This window comes from Phyllobates terribilis, unplaced genomic scaffold (assembly GCF_046119375.1).
Source record: "Phyllobates terribilis strain yellow unplaced genomic scaffold, ASM4611937v1 Scaffold_2__4_contigs__length_985480577, whole genome shotgun sequence".
In the NCBI taxonomy this organism is placed as follows: Eukaryota; Metazoa; Chordata; class Amphibia; order Anura; family Dendrobatidae; genus Phyllobates; species Phyllobates terribilis.
In genome coordinates this window covers 582,829,808-582,852,352 of record NW_027362762.1, presented here as the reverse complement: position 1 = coordinate 582,852,352, position 22,545 = coordinate 582,829,808, and the positions used below count along the sequence as shown (strand labels likewise).

Genomic DNA, 22,545 nt, shown 5'->3' with positions numbered 1-22,545 from the left:
TCCAATAAATATATTTATCTGTGTAAAAAACAAAACAATAAAAGTACACATATTTGGTATCGCCGCGTTCTTAATGACCCGACCGATAAAACTGTCCCACTAGTTAAACCCTTCAGTGAACACCGTAAAAAAACAAGGCAAAAAACTATGCTTTATCATCATACTGCCAAAACATAAAGTGGAATAAAACACAATCAAAAAGACGCTTGTAAATAAATATGGTACCACTGAAAACGTCATCTTGTCCCGCAAAAAAACAGCTACCATACAGCTTCGTCAGCAGAAAAATAAGTTACAGCTCTCAGAATAAAGCGATGCCAAAATAATTATTTTTTCTATAAAATAGTTTTTATTGTGTGAAAGCGCCAAAACCTAAAAAAAGATACACGGTAAATGTGGTATCGCTGTAATCGCACTGACCCGAAGAATAAATCTGCCTTATCAATTTTACCACACGCGGAACCGAATAAAAAGAAATCCCCAAAAAACAATTCCTGAATTGCTGGATTTTGGTCATTCTGCCTCCCAAAAAATGGAATAGAAAGCGGTCAAAAAATGTCTCGTGCCCGAAAATGGTACCAATAAATACGTCAACTCATTCCGTAAAAAACGAGCCCTTACATGACTCTGTTGGCCAAAATATAGAAAATTATAGCTCTCAAAATATGGCGATGCAAAAACTTTTTACAATAAAAAGCGTCTTTTAGTGTGTGCCAATCATAAAAACCCGATATAGATCTGGTATCGCTGTAATCACACCAACCCAAAGAATAAAGTCATCTAATCACTTATACCGCACGAGGAAAGGAGTAAAAAATATATAAAACCAATTCTTCACATGATGTTGATTGCTTCTTTGTACCTCCCAAAGATTGCAGTAAGGCTCGGCTTACATTTATCTGGCGCACTGCGCTGAGCGCTTACACCGGGGTTATTGTATAAATCTCTGAAATATGTGATTCAGACGGGACCCCTGTAATGAGGGGTCCCTGTAATATGTGACTCAGACAGATTCCCTATAATGAGGCAGACGGAGGCACTGTGGACGCCATCTGGCCTATGATCCCACTGTGTCCGTATTTTTATTAGGTGTACATAAAAGTGCCGTCGGCCACAGTTCTGTGCACGTCTGAAAGGAAGGACGACACTGAACAGAGGCCAGACGGAGTCCAGACTAACTCTGCTGCCTCATTATAGTGAATGGATCCCTTGGGGATTTCATCTAAATCACATCACTCGGAGATTTAGATGGAAACCACGATATAAGTGCTCAGCATAGAGCACAGGAAAAACGTGATCCAAAATGTTATGTAAAATGTTCCCAATAAAAGCTTCAACTCCATTGACAAAAAAAGCCCCAACTCAGGTCCATCATCTGTTAACAATAATATAGGGGCTTCCACCTTACTGGTAGCCCAAAGGCTCTGGAAAAACTAAATGGCTCCTCTCCTTCCAAAAGAAATCCAGCGAAATCTGCGCTCCCAAAGTCAAATGTCTCCCTCCATTCTGCGCTCCAGTGTGTGTCTAAACCGCAGTTAACGTCCACATGTTTGGCATTCCTGCCTAATTTATGGGTGCATGTCTCCAGAAGAACGAGCTGGGTATAATGTACTGGTCACTACAACATACTGGTTATTACAGCGTACTGGTCACTACAACAGCAGTTTGCAATCTTTACTTAGTAACATCCACTGCTGCTTGTTTCTGGAAAACACCCATGGAGTCCAAATCGTCACTATACCTGTAGATAAATTCACAAAGGGGTATAATTTCCAAAATGGGGTCACTTGAGGGGGATTCTGCTCTTCTAGCACGTAGAGTCTGTGTATATGGAGTCCGTAAACTATCCTAGGAAAATCTTCTCTTCAGGAGGGAAAAAGCACTCCATCCCACCAAAGTTTCGCCGTGTGGCTAAACAGTACAGTACAGCCACACATGGAGTATTTCTACATTCAGCAGAAATTGTAGGACAAATTTTGGTGCCATTTTTACTCATTTCCCAGTGTGAAAATGTAAAATCTGGGGTTAAAACAAAATTTTCGTGGTAAAAATGTAATTATTTTTTCTTCACTGCCCAATGGTCTAAAATTATATGACACACCTGTGGTGTCAACATGAACACTGCACCCCTAGATGAATTCATTGAGTTGTAGTTTGTAAAATGAGGTCACTTATGTGGGGGTTCAGCTGATCTGGCACCTCATTTTTGACCTCACACGGGGTTGCAAAACAAATTTTGGGGTCCATTTTCTCCTGTTACCCTTGTGAAAAAGCAAAATTTTGTGCTAAAAAACATTCTTGCGGGAAATTGTTTTTTTTTTATTTTCACAGCTCAATGTTGTAAACATCTGTGAAGCACTTGAGGGTTCAAAGTGCTCCCCACACATCTAGATAAGTTCCCTGAGTTGTCTAGCTTCCAAAATGGTGTCACTTGTGGGGGGGTTCCACTGTTTAGGCACATCAGGGGCTCCCCAAAGGCAACATTGCATCCGCTAATTATTCCAGCAAATTTTACATTCAAAAAGTCAAATTGCACTCCTTCCCTTCCAAGCCCTGCCATGCTCCCAAACAGTGGTTTTCCCCACATATGGGGTATGGGCTTTCTCAGGAGAAATTGCACAACAAATGGTATGGGGCAATTTCTCCTGTTACTCTTATGAAAATGCAAAATTGGGGGCTGAGAAAATATTTTTGTGGGAAATATTTGATTTCTTTATTTTTATGGCTCAATTTTATAAACTTCTGTGAAGCATCAGGGGGTTCAAAGTTCTCACCACTCATCTAGATAAGCTCCCTGAGGGGTCTAGTTTCCAAAATGGTGTCACTTGTGCGGGGTTTCCATTGTTTAGGCACATCAGCGGCTCTCCAATCACGACATGGCATCCGTTAATTACGCCAGCAAATTTTACATTCAAAAAGTCAAATGACGCTCATTCCCTTCCGAACCCTGCCATGCGCAAACAGTGGTTTTCCCCCACATATTGGGTATTGGTGTACTCAAGAGAAATTGCTCAATAAATTTTAGGGTCCATTTTCTCCTGTTACTCTTGTGAAAGTAAAAAAAAAATGGGTCTAAAGTAACATTTTTGTAAAATAAAGTTAAATGTTTATTTTTTCCTTCCACATTCCAAAAATTCCTGTGACGCACCTGAAGGGTTAATAAACTTCTTAAATGTGGTTTTGAGCACCTTGAGGGGTGCAGTTTTTAGAATGGTGTCACTTTTGGGTATTTTCTGTCATATAGACCCCTCAAAGCCACTTCAAATGTGATGTGGTCCCTAAAAAAATGGTTTTGTAAATTTTGTTGGAAAAATGAGAAATCGCTGGTCAACTTTTAACCCTCATAACTTTCTAACGAAAAAAAAAATTTTGTTCCAAAATTGTGCTGATGTAAAGTAGACATGTGGGAAATGTTATTTATTAACTATTTTGTGTGACATAACACTCTGATTTCTGGGCATAAAGATTAAAATTTTTAAATTTGCTAAATTTTCAACAAATTTCTGATTTTTTCACAAATAAACGCAAGTGATATCGAAGAAATTTTACCACTGTCATGAAGTACGATATGTCATGAAAAAACAATCTCAGATTCACCAGGGTCCGTTGAAGTGTTCCAGAGTAATTAGCTCATAAAGTGATAATGGTCAGAATTTAAAAAAAATGGCCTGGTCAGGAAGGTGAAACCAGGCTTCGGGGTGAAGGGGTTAATATAAAATAATTATAATTAATATGTAAATATTAATATTGAGCATAATTAATTGGTTCAACCTCCACAACATTTACGGTCTCTCATGTGACCCCTTGGTGAAATTAATTGCCCACCCTTTGTTTATTGTATACTGTGATACACACATCAGATGTTTTACAACATACACATTATTATACAGTATACTATCTGCTATGTGCTTTGCAGAGGGACCCAGCAAGACTGACACCAAACCAGCAAAGGTGCAGCCAGAGACATACTTGGCCCTTGAGGGCCTGGAATACTCTTCACCCAGCTCCCATTCAATGAAAGGGGGATTTTGGCAGAGCCCTTTCCAGGCCCACTGGCGTCTGGTGACCCTGCTGGTGCCTAGTCAAGAACCAGGTGAGTACCTCCCAGGAAGTGTAACCAGAAGAGAAAATGAGAAAACCCCTGAAAAGATAGCAGCACTACCTCTAGCACCACTCATCCCCACAGCACATAGGAACTGCAATAAACAGCAAAGCACTGAGCTGAGAGCAGGATTAAATAGCCCGCCTAGTGATCAGGTGTTGACTACCTCCCAATCATCCCCAGACAGCCACTCCCTGCTAGTCTGCACAGCAGAATGGACTCAATTCCACCACTGCTCAGTGCCAGACAAAGCAGCGTCCTGCGTTGCCTGGCAACCTGGGAAATCAGTGAGAGACATGGCGTCCGGCGTCCTCACACATCTTACAACACCAGAACGTGATGCTCCATTAGATTGGGTCAGTCTCCGTGCACGCGTAGTAGCTCTGCCTCTAGGGTCAGAACAATGGCGGCGCCTGTGAGTAGCATAGTACCGGACCTGCTCCATTCTCAGGTGTGAGCACAGAACCACAATTCCTAACACTATCAGATGTCTGTAGTCACGGTATATCATATGCCAGTCACATATTCTCCTGTATAATGTATGTGGTATACTATGTACGCAGACATCAGATGTTATCTACAGGATAATACCTGACTGGTGTAATATCTGATGTTCTGGAGTCATAGTTTAATATATACCATCGCATATTATCCTGTATATGACATCTGATGTCTGCATCACCGTATAATATATACTAGTTACATATTATCCTGTATATTATATGTGCTATTTTATATGCACAGACATTCCATATTGCATACAGGATAATATGGTGATGGTAAAATATCATATGTCTGTATTACAGTATATATACCAATACCAGTCATATATTCTCCTGTATAGGGTATATGCTGTACTGTGTACACAGCATGCAATATTATATACAGGATAATATGTGACTGGTGTAACATCTGATATCTGTAGTCATAGTATAATATATAACTGCCACATGTTATCCTGTATATAATATCTGATGTTCTATATCACAGTATGTATACAGTCACATATCCTGTATACTGTATGTAATATACATGTAGAGACATCACCTATAATATACAGTGTAATATGTTGCTGGTGTAATATCTGATTTCTGTAGTCCTAGTGTTATATATATAATCACATCCTGTATATGACATCTGTAGCACAGTATATATACCAGTCATGTATAACCTGTATACTGTATGTGCTGTACTGTGCGCACAGGCATCCAGTGCTATACACAGGATAATATGTAACTGGTGTAATATCTGATGTCTGTAGTCATAGTGTGGTATATAACTGTCACATGGTATCCTGTACATAATATCTGATAAGTTTAGCCATAAAATATCATATTCCAGTAGAGATAAGCAAATGTATTTGCAGGACACTGGTCAAACGGTCACGTCAGTAGTCTGTCGCCACCAGATCAGAGCCCCGCGAGCCTCCTCCAATCTGGCTCATCTTTTGATTTGTAGACCTTGGGTGTCATCTTTGTGGCATGACACATACATGACCCTGTGCCTGGCTACAAATCAAAGAAAGAGAAACAGGATGTGGACAGGCTGGGGTGGTCATAGGACCCCAGTCCAGCAGCCACTGAAGATTGTTCTGATGCTATACCAAGGTCCTGCAGATTAGATTGCTCATTTCTATATAGCAGTAATATAGTCTCCTACAGTATATGCTGTATGTGGTATACCATGTGCACAGATATCATATGGGATACTCAGGATAATAACTGACTTGTACATCATATACTAGAAACTTGTTTTCATTGCTGTGGAGTTGAAGTTTACATTGATGACTTGATTGATCAAGTATGTTTGAAAAAATACACACAAAATATTCATATGTATCTATCTGGTAGACCTGTGCTTATGTGTGATCAAATTTACTCTGGGGATATGTTTTATAAGGAGTGTAAAAAAGCACAGCGTACCTTGCTTTACTACATATCTGAAAATGTATATCCGGCTTAACTACCCCCGAGGATGGTTTACACGTTAATGACCAGGCCAATTTTTACAATTCTTACCACTGTCACTTTATGAGGTAATTACTCTGGAACGCTTCAACAGATCCCACTGATTCTGAGACTGTCTTTTAGTGAGATATTGTACTTCATGATGGCGGTAACATTTTTTTGATATGACTGGAGTTTATTTGTGAAAAAAATGGAAATTTGGTGAAAATTTTGAAAATTTCACAATTTTTAAACTTTGAATTTCTATGCCCTTAAATCAGAGAGATACAATACAGACCAAAAGTTTGGACACACCTTCTCATTTAAAGATTTTTCTGTATTTTTCCGGACCATGAAAATTGTACATTCACACTGAAGGCATCAAAACTATGAATTAACACATGTGGAATTATATACTTAACAAAAAAGTGTGAAACAACTAAAAATATGTCTTATATTCTAGGTTCTTCAAAGTAGCCACCTTTTGCTTTGATGACTGCTTTGCACACTCTTGGCATTCTCTTGATGAGCTTCAAGAGGTAGTCACAGGAAATGGTTTTCACTTCACAGGTGTGCCCTGTCAGGTTTAATAAGTGGGATTTCTTGCCTTATAAGTGGGGTTGGGACTATCAGTTGTGTTGTGCAGAAGTCTGGTGGATACACAGCTGATAGTCCTACTGAATAGACTGTTAGAATTTGTATTATGGAAAGCAAAAAGCATCTAAGTAAAGAAAAACGAGTGGCCATCATTACTTTAAGAAATGAAGGTCAGTCAGTCCGAAAAATTGGGCAAACTTTGAAAGTGTCCCCAAGTGCAGTTGCAAAAACCATCAAGCGCTACAAAGAAACTGGCTCACATGAAGACCGCCCCAGGAAAGGAAGACCAAGAGTCACCTCTGCTTCTGAGGATAAGTTTATCCGAGTCACCAGCCTCAGAAATCGCAGGTTAACAGCAGCTCAGATTAGAGACCAGGGCAATGCCACGCAGAGTTCTAGCAGCAGACACATCTCTACAACAACTGTTAAGAGGAGACTTTGTGCAGCTGGCCTTCATGATAAAATAGCTGGTTGGAAACCACTGCTAAGGACAGGCAACAAGCAGAAGAGACTTGTTTGGGCTACAGAGCACAAGCAATGGACATTAGACCAGTGGAAATCTGTGCTTTGGTCTGATGAGTCCAAATTTGAGATCTTTGGTTCCAACCATCGTGTCTTTGTGCGACGCAGAAAAGGTGATCGGATGGACTCTACATGCCTGGTTCCCACCGTGAAGTATGAAGGAGGAGGTGTGATGGTGTGGGGGTGCTTTGTTGGTGACACTGTTGGGGATTTATTCAAAGTTGAAGGCATACTGAACCAGCATGGCTACCACAGCATCTTGCAGCAGTATGTTATTCCATCCGGTTTGCGTTTAGTTGGACTATCATTTATTTTTCAACAGGACAATGACCCCAAACTTACTTCCAGGCTGTGTAAGGGCTATTTGACCAAGAAAGAGAGTGATGGGGTGCTACGCCAGATGACCTGGCCTCCACAGTCACCAGACCTGAACCCAATCGAGATGGTTTGGGGTGAGCTGGACCGCAGAGTGAAGGCAAAAGGGCCAACAAGTGCTAAGCATCTCTGGGAACTCCTTCAAGATTGTTGGAAGACCATTTCAGATGACTACCTCTGCGCATGAGCAAAGTAACTTCCTGCCTCCTGGTGACCCGAATGTTATCATGATGATATTGGGTCGCCATTACAACATCCGGCACCGAGCCACAGACACCATGGGACCTCGGAGAGGAGGTGAGTACCGGCATTTACCACCCCTTGCCCCTGCAATGCTGCGATCGACTTCAATTGCAGCATTGCGGGAGTTAATGTTCCGGGAGTGGTGCGGGACCGCTCCTGGCACGTAGCACCTGTGTGAGTTGTAACTATCAGCTGACACGTGGCGCCGATCTTCCCGCACCGCTTGTGTGCTGGCGCGATCACAGCACGCGTAATAGTACGGCCCTGGTCCAATAGGCACAGGGACGTACTATTACCACAAATGTCAGAAAGGGGTTAAAGAAAGTAACACGTAAGCATAATATGTACTGCACCTGACCAGTACAAACGCTCATCTGAGCTTGTCAGAGTGCTGTCAGTTCTAGACTGACAGTACGGTCGTATGAATATAGCCTACGAAGCAGCCAGAAGTAAACTTGTTAAATGGGTTGTCTGGTCTTAGGCTACAAGTCTGCAGTCACCCTGTGTGACTGCAGACTTGTGAGTCATCACATACTGTGCGTACTGCACGCTGTGAGGATTATCCGGTGCCAGCAGCGGGCATGTGATTGCAAGTATGTGATTTGCATACATGCGGTCACGACCCGACTATATTTGCATGGCTTCACTCAATGCAAGTGTATTGAGCGAGGCCGGAAACAGTCTAGTTGGAATGGGGCAAATTGTATACTTGCAGTCACATGACTGCCCGCCACCAGGATGACTACAGACTTGTAGCATAAGACCGGACAACCCCTTTAAGGATGGGCTGCTACTCATGGGCCACTGCTGAGTGCTTGCCCCCCGGGCTAAAATTTGCCAGCCAGCCCCTAGATGCAGCGACCAAAAGAAGTAATTCTGGTGTTTTCCAATCTTTTCTTTCTTTACGCCGTTTACCAATCGAATTAATTTACTTTATTTATTTATTTTGATAGATCGGACATTTCTGAATGCAGTGATATCAAACATGTATTTTTTATTTTATTTTTTTTTGTTTTATTTTGAATGTGGCAAAAGGGAGGTGATTTAAACTTTTTTTTACACTTTTTACTTACTTCAGTAGTCATCTTAGGAGATTTGAAGCTGTGATCCTCTGATCGCCTGTGCTACATGTAGCAGAAATCATGATCTCCTGTGAATGCGGGCCATGCCCCTGCGTTTATAGATTTACAGTCACAGACTCAGGGGTCTTGGGGCACAATTTCGCCAGGCGCGTGTTAAATCCCTCTGTCCAATGTCGTAAAGGGGTTTAATCACCACCCATTTTTCAGTTTTCTAATAAAGAAATAATAAATATTTGGTATCACCTTGTCCATGGAAGTCTGAGATCAAAAATAAAATAATATTTAAAACATACAATACAATTGTAAAGCAAAAAAATAAAATTGTGGGTTTTTTTTTTGTTGCTGCAAAAAAAAAGAAGTGATCAATATGACGTATGTTCCCTAAAATGGTATCCACAAAAATGTCAGCACACATGAAAAAGTAGTTCTCACACAGTTCCACTGATGGCAAAAATAAAAATCTTATGGTGATAGGTTTTTTTTTGTTATATTGACTTAAGATTTTTTTTTTACTACTGAAATCTAAAAATATATGTATACAAATTTGTTATCATAGTAATCATACTGACCTAAAATAATGTTGCCATGTCATTTTCATAGCACAATAAACGTTGTAAAAACATAACCAGAGAAACAATGGTGAAAGAGCAGTTTTTTCACCATTTTACTCCACTTGGATTATTTTCCTGTTTTTCTGTACATGATTTGATTAAAACGAATCTGTCTGTAGGATTGACTGTTTTAAGCCACCTATTTGATCATACAGGTCATATAAAGTTTAAAAAAATGATACGGCTCAGTGGTTAGCACTGCAGCCTTGCAGCGCTGAGGTCCTGGATTCAAATCGCACCAAGGACAACATCTGCAAGGAGTTTGTATATTTGCGTGGGTTTTGACATACTCATAGGGAATATACAGGGTGGGCCATTTATATGGATACACCTAAATTAAATGGGAATGGTTGGTGATATCAACTTCCTGTTTGTGGCACATTAGTATATGGGAGGGGGAAAGCTTTTTCAGATGGGTGGTGACCATGGTGGCCATTTTGAAGTCGGCCATTTTGGATCCAACTTTATTTTTTTCAATGGGAAGAGGGTCATGGGACACATCAAACTTAAGAATTTCATAAGAAAAACAATGATGTACTTGGTTTTAACATAACTTTATTCTTTCATAAGTTTTTTAATTGCCTCGAGCGCCAACAGCCCGAAACACCGTGTCTGCAAATTGAGATTCTGATTTTTCTTTTATCCTAAGTCATATTGCATGACTCGTTAAAGGGTTGATTGTGACTTGTAGGATTGCTGCTTCCAATAGGTGGCGCTATAGAGTACAAGTCCTCTTTTTCTCTGAAGAGGCAATTTGCACGGCAAATAAGCCTCCTTACCTTGACGTGCCAGAGCTGGTGTGTCACTCTCTATAAGGAGAAACGTTGCCCCTTAGACCGCATATTGTTTGCAACTCTTGTGCCAGCAATTTGCGAAATTGGATTAGTGGTAAAGGTTGTTCAATACCTTTTCCAGTGCCCATGATTCCACAAATCATTCAACAGACTGCTATTCCTATATGATACCACCTATTTGTCAAGAAATATCTAAAAAAGAAGAAAAGAAATATAACTTATCCAAACATCCCGAGTCATTTGACCTGTTCTACTTGGAGAAGGCCTATCTATTCCTGATCACGAGAGGAGTATCAATTGGACTGTGATGACGGAACAGGTGATGCCTGCGAGTGTCCTTCAAATGATCCTAATTTTCCCTGTGAAAGTAATGACAACCTTCACAAAATCACTCAGCATGAGCTGAGTGACTTGATATGAGATTTAGACCTTCCTAAAAACAAAGCTGAATTGTTAGCATCAAGATTACAACAGTGGAAGTTGCTTGAACATTCCGTTAATGTTTCAGCCTACCAGACTAGAGGGAAGAACTTCTCACCTTTTTTTCTCACTTCAAGATACACTTGTTGCATTCACCAACATAAATAGTCTGATGTAGGTGCCCTCCTTTAAATATGATCCTGATGAGTGAAGACTTGTCTTCGAAAAATCTATGAAAAGTTTGAAAACCGTTCTAGACAAGGGCAACAAACTTCCTTCTGTTCCCAGTGGGCATGCTGCTCACATGAAAGAATCATATGACAACATGAACATTTTACTCAATGCTATGAAATACAGAAACTTTTACTGGCACATTTGTGGTGATCTCAAAGTTGTTGCTCTTCTATTGGGATTGCAGTTGGGTTACACCAAGTATTTCTGCTTCCTATGTGAATGGGACAGTAGGGCTAGTAAACTTCCTTACATTAAAAAAGTCTGGCCTGCAAGAGAAACGCCTCAGCCTGGTACAAAAAATGTACAAAATGAATCATTGGTTGATTCTAATAAAATTTTACACAATCCACTACACATCAAACTAGGACTAATGAAAAACATTGTAAAGGACATGCAACAAGAAAATGAAGGTTTCAAGTATTTGACATCAAAATTCTATCGAGTAAAGAAGTTGTCCACTACTTTTACACTGATGCCCTATCCTTACGATAGGGCATCAATGTATGATCAGCCAGGGTCCCGCACGCGGCACCCCCGCCGATCAGCTGTTATCGGTGCCGGCGGACGCCGGCTGGAAGTGCAAACCTGCGGAGCTCCGCCGTCAAGTGGTAGTGGCTGCCATGGTGTACTGCACATCCAACTCCTATTCAATTGAATGGGAGGCAGATTTGCAGTACACCGCGGTGGCCACTACCACTTGGCAGCGGAGCGCCGCAGGTGAGCATTTCCGGCCGCCGGCACCGGTAACAGCTGATCGGCGGGGGTGTCGTGTGCGGGACCCGGGCCGATCATACATTGATGCCCTATCCTATGGATAGGGCATAAATGTAAAAGTAGTGGACAACCCCTTTCATGAAAAGTTGACCCTCAGATTAGGGAGCTTTACGAAGACATTCAGTTTGATGACATACTTCAGGCTTTCGAGAAAGCAGCCTGGAGTAGTTTTAAGACTGTTTGTTCAGAATTTTTGGCAATCAAGCGTGCGTCCAATTACAAAGAGCTGGTGGATGAGATGCTCATTATGCTATCACAAGCTTGAGGTACACAGGTCTCTGAAGCCTCAATTTCTCTATTCCCACCTCAACTTCTACCCAGAGAACAGTGGAGCCATCTGCGATTAACATAGTAAGAGATTCCATCAGGACATTGCTACCATTCAGAAAAGGTATGAAGGGAAATGGACCCCGGCAATGTTAGGAGACTACTGCTTGACAATCAAGAGAGACACTCCTGAGCTACACGACAAACATCAGGCCAAGAGAAAGTGCCCAACTTGAAATTGCAATAAATGTTCTTATTTATTATGTACTTTGCACGGTGGCTCAGTGGTTAGCACTGTTGCTTTGCAGCGCTGGGTCCTGGGTTCAAGTCCCACCAAGGACAACATCTGCAAGGAGTTTGTAGGTTCTCCCCGTGTTTGCGTTGGTTTCCTCCGGGTTCTCTGGTTTCCTCCCACACTCCAAAGACATACTGATAGGGAATCTAGATTGTGAGCCCCAATGGGGACAGTGCCCATAATGTCTGCAATTTGTCTGAATTGTAAAGTGGTGTGGAATATGTTGGCGCTATATAAATAAAAAGATTATTAATTTGGCCCATGTAATGATAGTTTGTCATAAAAATTCCCAATAAGGCTGAGTTCACACGATGCGATTTTAATGCGTTTTTGCAGTTGCGTAAACGCCGTGGAAACGCATTAAAAACGCATGGTAGAAGGGCAGCAATGTTCCCCAATTGAAATCCGCATGTGCTGTGCCCATGATGCGGATTTTTCCGCAGCGTAAACGCTGCGCTCAAAAATCCGCAGCATGTCAATTAATTTTGCGTAAACGCGGCGTTTTCGCCGCCATTGACTTGCATTAGAACGCGCCAGTTCCGCAAGACAGCATCTGTACTTGCGTTATTGTGGCGTTCTAATGTGCGGATGGTACCAGAGTGTGGAGAAGATGAGACTCTCCTCCACACCCAGGTACCATTTAAAAAGCTGTAAAACAAGAATAAAATAAAAAATAAAGATATATTCACCTTCTGACGGCCCCCGGTCTCCTTCTCTCTGCTCGCGTGCAAGACTGAAGGACCTTCGGTGACATCACAGTCATGTGACCGCAGGCCCTTCAGCGCAGTGACTCGCGATATCCCGGCAGCCAGGAACAAGCCAGGAACGAACGCGGCAGCACACACCGGGCCATCAGAGGGTGAGTATAGCTTTATTTTTTTATTTTTAAACATTCTTATACGGTCACACTATATAAATCCATGCCGGTTGCATGGATTTATATAGTGTGACCTAGTTGTCAAGCACTTTCCAAGTGATGCTAAAATCGCCTGGAAAGTGCTTGTCAATCCGCATGCCAAAATGCATGTGAATCCGCATGTATTCCGCAGGAAAAACGCATGTACAATCCGCATGCGTTTTTTCTGCCAGGGAGATGCAGAAATGATGCAGAAATGTTCTGCTTCATTTTTGCATCGTGTGCACATACCCTAAATGTGTGGAAGGTTTTTGCAAATTTCACCTTCTAACCATGAATTGTGTATTTCATTAATTTCATTTACCCATCATCTCCTATTTTAACCCTTTCACGACATGCGCCGTGCCTCCCTCTTTGGTGCGGGCTCCAGCGATGAGCCCACACCTTTCCGGGACATGACAGCTGATCAGCTGTCATATGCCCCTAACAGACACTGGTGGAATCGCATCCACCTGCGGCTGTTAACATGTCAAATGTTGCTGTCAATCTCTGACAGTGACATTTAACATGGCCATGGCAGAAGGACGTCATTAGTCCCACCCATCGGTGCCCGTGTTGGCATGACAACCCAGGGTCTACAGGAGACCCCTGCGGTTGTCATTGTCGGGATGCTATGAGCGCCGCCCAGCGGTCGGCGCTCATAGCAAGTGAGCATTTCTGCTACACGCAGGCGATCTGATGATTGCCTGTGTGTAGCACAGGCGATCAGATAAATGCAGCTTCTAGTCTCTCACAGAGACTATTAAAGCATGTAAAAAGTAAAAAAAAAAATAATAAAAAAAATGTTTTTAAAAATATAAAAAAATATATATTTTAAATACCCCCCTTTTGCCCCATTAAAAATAAAACATTAAAAAAATCAAATATACACATATTTGGTATCACTGTGTTCAGAATCACCCAATCTATAAATATATAAAAATAATTAAACTGATCGGTAAACAGTGTAACGAGAAAAAAAATCAAAACTCCAGAATTTCGTTTTTTTGGTTGCCGCAATAAAATGCAATAACGGACAATCAAAACATGGTATCTACCCCAAAATGGTATCAATAAAAATGTTATCTCAGCGCACAAAAACAAAAAGCCTTCACCTGGCTCCAGATCCTGAAAAATGGCGCCATATTCCAAGACCCGTAGCGTCTCCATTTTTCGGGATCTGGGGCCAGGTGAGGGCTTATGTTTTGCGCGCCGAGCTGAAGTTTTTATTGATACCATCTTGGGGTAGATCCGATGTTTTGATCGCCCGTTATTGCATTTTATTGCAATGTTGCGACGGCCAAAAACGTAATTCTGGCGTTTAGAATTTTTTTCTCGTTACGCCGTTTACCGATCGGATTAATTCTTTTTTTATATTGATAGATCGGGCGATTTTGAACGCGGCGATACCAAATATGTGTATGTGGTTTTTTTTTTTATTATTTTATTTTGAATGGGGCGAAAGGGGGGTGATTTAAACTTTTATATTTTTTTTTTATTTTTTTTTTTATATTTTTAAAAACATTTTTTTCACTTTTTGCTTGCTTCTATAGTCTCCATAGGACACTAGAAGCAGAACTTGTCTGATTGCCTCTGCTACATAGAGTTGATGAGCAGATCACCTCTATGTAGCAGAAATGGTCCTGTGCTATGAGCGCCGACCACATAGCAGTCAGTACATGACAACCACTGGGGTCTGCTGCATACCCAGGGTTGTCATGCCCACCCATCAGTGACCCGCGATCACTTGACGGGGTCACTGATGGGCGGGGTAAGTGACGCGCTTCCGGTGCAATCTCTGACAGCAGTATATAACATGTTAACAGCCGCGGGTGGATCGCGATTCCACCCGAGGCTGTTGCGGGCACATGTCAGCTGTAAGAATCAGCTGACTTGTGTCTGGTTCAGTGCGGGCTCAGCGCCGGAACCCGCGCTGAACAGGGGGTGACAGCCTGGGGCGTACTAATACGCCCCAGGCTGTAAAGTGGTTAAATAAAAAAGAACCTATACGTGTTTGGCATCTACGAATTCGTAATGACCAGGAAAATCATAATGGCAGGTCAGTTTTACTCTATGATGAACGTCGTAAAAAAAAAAAAATATTGAACTTGCACTTCTTTTGCAATTTCACCACACTTGGATTTTTTTCCCATTTTCCAGTACACGATATGGTAAAACCAATGGTGTCGTTCAAAAGTACAACTCATCCAGCAAAAAACAAGCCCTTACACGGCCACATTGACCGAAAGATATAAAAGTTATAAGAGGAGTAAAAAACTAAAACACAAAAATGAAAAAGGGCCATGGCGTGAAGGGGTTAAATACTAGTGCTAATGATTTAACAATATGATAATATTCTGTTCCCTTATGGTCATAGAAATGTAAGTAAACTCATTTGGATGCATTTACAAAGAATTCATGAAAATTAGTTGAAAAGGTTAACGGACAGTCTGCTCTTATGATCTACATGTCTCACACTGGTAACGCGCCCTTTCAGTTAAAATGAGCTTTGCAGGCAGATTCTCATAAGTACATATCACAAGCGAAAGCACGTGGGTGAGACTGTATAAATATTATTGAGATATATATACTCAGTTAATTATGAAGGAGTAGGTAACCCAACTATGGACTAAGTAGTGGATATACTGACAATCGAAGACATAATAAATAGAGGGGGAAGGGAAACAACTTCGAAACAGGAGTCCAGATAATAACGTAGAAAATATTTTATTAATCAATCAATACAGATAAGACATGGGTTACAAACAAGGGAATATAAAATCAAATGCGAAAAGGGGGCACCACAGCAGGAATGTTAAGGATGAGAGCTTTGATCCTAATTATAATGATATGATCACATATATACTACATATATATCACATATACCTACATTATCACATATATATCACATATACCTACATTATATTCATGATTTCGTCATACAATAATTAAACAAAGTGCAGAGTGCTTAATATGTCGGTAAATCATGTGTTGATTAATAGCAGCTAAGTATGGGCATAGGATGTTAGATTATGCAAAACACGATCAAACACATAAATATAACTATGTGATGTTCAGCACAGTAAGAAACACGCGTCGGGGTGGGCGCCAATGTGGAGCAGAACCTGTACTAGTCACACTGAGTATTCATCATTTTTATATACTTTATATTTTGGGTTCCCTAAGTGACTATAGTGGAACATGATTTATCTTACAGTGCTGAACATCACATAGTTATATTTATGTGTTTGATCACGTTTTGCATAATCTAACATCCTATGCCCATACTTAGCTGCTGTTAGGCAGATTCTCAGGCAGATCAGTGCCTGGCCCACAGCCTGGAACAGCTCATTTACATATAAGAAAATGTGGCTATCTCTGGAATAAGACATCAGATCGCAGATATCAAGGTAGCATTTTATTCAGCTTCCTATGATGTACATGCCCATGTCAATGTCTTAGGGGGGTTGAACCTCCTGACAGATTCCCTTTATATAATGATGTAAATCAAACCTGCAAATTGTTCCACAAATAAAAGGCCTTCATCTACAGCTATGGCAGCAGAAAAATAAAAAAGTTCTGGCTCTTGCAAAAATACAAAGTACAAAAATGAAAAATTGCCAAATGGGTTAAAAGTCAATTTCCTTAAATAAAGTAACCTAATTAATATTCTGTACCATGTGCAAGGTTTGTCACAATCATACACCCAACAAGAAGTTATTGTTGCTACTGTACAGCACCCTTCAGCTACATTGAATCATTTGTGTGCATAAAATGTAGACGTTCAGAGGTTATATTGTTGGGATTGGATGTTTGTAGCTTCTGAAATCTGCTTGTTTTTATATTTTAATAGGTCTTTTAGCAAGTACTCGCACCACAACAACATCTTCTCCACGTATGGTCTTGAAATTTGATCTTGGTCCTGCTGCAGCCAGCCTCTCTCCGCTTGCTGTACATAATGGCTTTTTACAATTATACATTGAAGATTTTATCTCGGAGATTCCTGTTTCTGCTTTGACTCACATAGGACCTTTCCTAGAGGATGAGCAGATTCCTGAAATACTGCCCATGATTATTCAACTTACCAACAGCAAGATTATACTGAGAGTGAGTATCTCCGCTCATTAATGTCCATTTTGAAACAAAATATTGATTGCATGACTTATTGAACACTCGCTTGTGCAAAACTGACAGAATGTATAGCCTTCAGAATATCTCAAAAGTTGTATATTTATTCAAAGCCAGTAATAGGAGGTATTTGTTCTCAAATTTACATTTCAGGGATAATCTGAGAAAGGTGTGCTGCCTATATATCCTGAGCAATAATGTCAAGTAAAGTGAATAAGTATTTATTTTACTCACTTATATAGCACCATTAATTCCACAGCGCTTTGCAGATATGTAACACGGCACTGTCCTAGACTGCCTATCAGTATGCCTTTTGTAGTGTGGGAGGAAACCCATAGTGTGGGAGGAAACCCACACAAACACGGAGAGAACATACAAACACCGTATGTGCTTTTTCTCTCTCAACACATAAGCATAACGCCTTGTTCAGATGTTCATGATTCATGTATGTAAGTGTTTATCACTGTTAGAACACATATTCATTATAGTCTATAAGGCTGATCACATTTCTGTATTTTTTCATGGATCTTGTGTCCACGAAAAGAATGTCGGAAACATTGAGGCAAGGACCAACTTCACCCATACAAGTCTATAGGTTTGTGAAAATCATGGGAAACAAACAGGTGCAATTTGTGTGTTTTCCATTTTGAACATTTGTACTGGATGGAAAAAGTTATACCATTTTTTTTTTTGCATACAAGAAAATCACTGATTTATAGGTTGAATAAAGACCTAGGTCCATCAAGTTCCTCCCCCAATTATACATTTTGTCACTAATTTAACTATAACCCACAATGTTACGTGTATTGAAATTGAAGAAATCATCCAGGCCTTTATTTAAAGCTGTTATAGTGTCGGCCATTATTACCTCTTGCAGTAGGGCATTCCACCGTCTGACTGCTCTGACTGTAAAGAACCCTTTCCAATTAAGCTGCTGGAATCGCCTTTCTTCCACTCGTAATGAATGCCCCCCCCGGTCCTTAGTTTAGTCTTTGGAAGGAATAAGTTATGTGCCAGTACTTTGTACTGACCACACATATATTGGTACATGTAAATGACATCTCATTTGAGGCGTTTTTTTTCTAAGCTAAACAAGTCCAACTTTTCCAACCTCTCATCATATGAGAGGCCATCCACCCCTTGTAATATCCTAGTTGCCCGCCTTTGAACTGACTCTAACTTCTGAATATCCTTTTTAAAATGTGGAGCCCAAAACTGGATCCCATATTCCAGTTGTGGCCTTACCAGTGATTTATAAAGGGTAACAATACTTTGGGATCACGGGATTTTATATCTCTTTTTATGCATCCTAAAATCTTGTTTGCTTTTGCGGCTGATTGACATTGAGTACTGCTGCTCAGCTTACTTGTAATCAGAATACCTAAGTCCTTCTCCTGTTCTGTTGTCCCGAGTATACTCCCATTTAATGTACAGGTGCATCTCACAAAATTAGAATATCATCAAAAAGTTAACTTATTTCAGTTCTTCAGTACAAAAAGTGAAACTCATATTATATCGAGTCATTACAAACAGAGTCATCTATTTCAAGTGTTTATTTCTGTTAATGTTGATGATTATGGCTTACAACTAATGAAAACGCAAAAGTCAATATTTTAGTAAATTAAAATAATTAACAAAAAAACACCTAAAAAGGCTTCCTAAGCATTAAAAAAGGTCCCTTAGTCTGTTTCAGTAGGCTCCACAATCGTGGGGAAGACTGCTAACTTGACAGATGTCCAGAAGGCAGTTATTGACACACTCCACAAGGTCCCAGAGTTCCAAATTCTTTTGGAAATCAAGGTCCCAGAGTCTGGAGGAAGAGTGGAGAGGCAGACAATCCAAGCTGCTTGAGGTCTAGTGTGAAGTTTCTACAATCAGTGATGGTTTGGGGAGCCATGTAATCTGCTGGTGTAGGTCCACTGTGTTTTATCAAGACCAAAGTCAGGTCAGCCATCTACCAGGAAATTTTAGAGCACTTCATGCTTCCCTCTGCCGACAAGCTTTTTGGAGATGGAAATTTCATTCTCCAGCAGGACTTGGCACATATCCACACTGCCAAAAGTACCAATACCTGGTTTATAAACAACGGTATCACTGTGCTTGATTGGCCAGAAAACTCACCTGACCTTAACCCCATAGAGATTCCATGGGGTATTGTCAAGAGGAAGATGAGAGCCACCAGACCCAATAATACAGACAAGCTGAAGGCTGCTATCAAAGCAACCTGGGCTTCCATAACACCTCAGCAGTGCCACAGGCTGATCGCCTCCATGCCACGCCACATTGATGCAGGAATTGATGCAAAAGGAGCCCTGACCAAGTACTGAATGCCTTTACTGAACATACATTTCAGTAGGCCAACATTTTGGATTTTAAAAACATTTTTCAAGATGTTGTTATAAAGTATTCTAATTTATTGAGATAATGACTTTTGTGTTTTCATTGGCTGTAAGCCATAATCATCAACATTAACAGAAATAAACACTTGAAATAGATCACTCTGTTTGTAATGACTCTATATAATATGAGTTTCACTTTTTGTATTGAAGAACTGAAATAAATTAACTTTCTGATGATATTCTAATTTTGTGAGATGCATCTGTATATGCAGCAATGGGATTACTCCATCCTAGGTGCATTACTTTACATTTATCTACATTAAACCTCATCTGCCAAGTGTATGCCCATTCAGAAATCTTATCCAGAAGGTTTTGCAATATTGTAATGTCAAGATCAGATTTTAATATCCTACAGTTTGGTGTCGTCGGCAAAGACTGACACTTTACTCTCAATCCCATCCCCAAGGTCGTTAATAAAGAGGTTAAAAAGAAACAGTCCTACCAAAGATCACTGCGACACCCCGCTGCTGACTATATCCCATTTAGAGAACATACCATTTATGACGACTTTGTTTTCTATCATTTAGCCAATTCCTTACCCATCTGCATATAGTTTCCCCCAGTCCTTGCTTCTGTAGTTTCAGTATAAGGCTGTTATGTGGTACAGTATCAAATGCCTTTGCAAAGTTCAGATAAATCACATCAGCCGCATTACCAACATCCAGATTTGCACCTACCTCCTCATAGAACCCCAACATGTTGGTTAGTTACGACTTATCTTTTATGAATCCATGCTGGTTATTTATCATAATATTCTCTACGATATAACTCTGCAGGTCATCTCTTATGATGCCCTCAAAAACTTTACACACTACTGATATCAGACTTACCAGACAGTAGTTACCTAGGTCCACCGTCTTATCTTTCTTAAATATCGGTACCACATTGGCTGTCCTCCAATCCTGTGGCACTACCCCTGTTGCAAAAGAGTCTAAGAAAATGAGATACATCAGTCTATCAATTACTGAGCTCAATTTCCTCAGTATCCGTGGATGAATGGCATCTGGACCCAGGAATTTGTCGATGTTTAATTTGCTCAGATGCAAGCGTACTTCTTTTTGTGTTAAACTAGTTATATCATGTGGTGAAATTTGATTTTTGCCTTGTTGAAAGATCCCTGCAACAGACGATTCGTTGATGAACATGGATGAAACATTGTCCTCTATAATTATCTTGTTATTATCATCTTTTAAGGAGCCAATACCATCTGTTTTTTTTTTTTTTTATGCCATTCATATATTTATAAAAAAAAAATTGTATTTTATTTTAATGTCACTGGCGATTTGTTGCTCTGTAGATAACTCTGCTAGCTTGATTTATTTTTTACATGTCTTATTTAGATCTTTATACTCCTGAAATGCTATTTCTGTATTCTCGGCCTTCAAGATTTTAAATGCCCTTTGTTTTTGTCTTATTAAACTTTGTACTGTCATATTTATCCATAATGGTTTATTTTTATTCCTTAACATTTTATTACCAGAAGGCATAAGTTTTTTACAGGAATCTAGTAGTATTTCCTTAAACATGCCCCATTTATGTTCAGTATCCCCAGTTACCATGACATGCTCCTAGTCTACACTCTCTTCCCTTAATTTGTTGAAATCAGCTTTTCTAAAGTTCCAGGTTTTTGGATATCCCCTTATGAATGTTTGATTGAAAATTACATTGAAACTTACCATTTTATGGTCACTGCTTCCCAAATTCCCCCTGACCTGTAGATTTCAAATTGTATCTGGTCTGTTTGACAGAACTATATCCAGCAGTTTATCTCCCCTGGTTGGTTCATCTACCAGCTGAGAGAGGTAATTGTCCTGAATTGTGGATAAGAACTTGCAGCTTTTAGCACAACTGGAAGATTCGATGTCCCATTGAATGTCTTGAATCCCCCATAATGAGGACTCTATTATTTGCTGCCGTTTTAATTTGTTGCTGCATTTCATCCTCTACCTGTTCAGCTATGTTAGATGGCTTGTAGGAAACTCCAATTAGCAGCTTTCCATTGTTGCCATCCCCATGTACATGTACCCATACTGACACTACAATTTCGAAGTTCCCCCCAATGTCGTCATTGAGCACAGGTTTTAAGTTGGATTTTTACAAAAATACACACCCCTCCACCTTTTTTGTCTTCATTGTCCTTTCTGTAGTATAACGCTCTACTTTTGTCACCCAGTAATAGCTTTCATCCAGCCAGGTTTCCGTAATGCCCACCACATCGTATTTTGTGACCGACATAAGAGTAGTGTTGAGCCACCCCCGTAGTGTTCGAGTTCGGTTCGGTTCGTCGAACACCCGTGTGTTCACCGAACTGTTCGTCGAACACCTTCGAACACCGTTAAAACCAATGGCAGGCAAACAAAAACACATAGAAAACACCTGCAAAGGTGTCCAAAAGCTGACAAACTGCTCAGAAGACATAACTAACACATGGAAAAGTGACAAGTACATATAGTCATGCGAAAATAAGAGGTGGAGGAGTAAAAGGAGGGGGAGACACAGATATAGGCATGTCATGCCCTTCTAAAATCCAAAAAGTGAGAAGCCGCCACGGCCAGTCCGCTCCTGCCCGTGCCACCTACGTGTCGCCGGGTTTGTGCCAGAGCCGCGGAGAACCCTGACGGCCAGCCCCCCTCTCCCAATACTGGTGCCTGTCCGCTGGTGGGTCGAGCGAGCCCCCCTGTGGTGGAGGCAGCTCTAAGCTTTTTAATTTAAATTGTCTCTCTAATTTGAATGAATACACTTTAAATCCATTTACAAGGATCTATTGGAGGGCAAGTCTCATGCCAGCAGCCGCGGTAATTCCAGCTCCAGTAGCGTCCACTAAAGCTGCTGCAGTTAAAAAGCTTTTATAAGGATCGAGC

At 40.6% G+C, this 22,545-nt stretch overlaps 1 protein-coding gene across 8 annotated transcripts in view; it reads left to right on the top strand.

The window, feature by feature from the left end:
* Positions 1–22,545, top strand: part of BLTP3A (bridge-like lipid transfer protein family member 3A) — a 496,913-nt gene that overhangs the window by 386,331 nt on the left and 88,037 nt on the right. For 6 of the 8 annotated variants that reach the window (XM_073666443.1, XM_073666436.1, XM_073666439.1 and 3 more), the window contains 2 exons: positions 3,917–4,093; positions 17,011–17,264. In XM_073666443.1, coding sequence (XP_073522544.1) covers positions 3,917–4,093; positions 17,011–17,264 — 431 coding nt within the window. Of the gene's footprint in view, positions 1–3,916; positions 4,094–17,010; positions 17,265–22,545 lie in introns of those variants that run through there. The other 2 variants (XM_073666444.1, XM_073666447.1) reach the window with 2 other exon arrangements.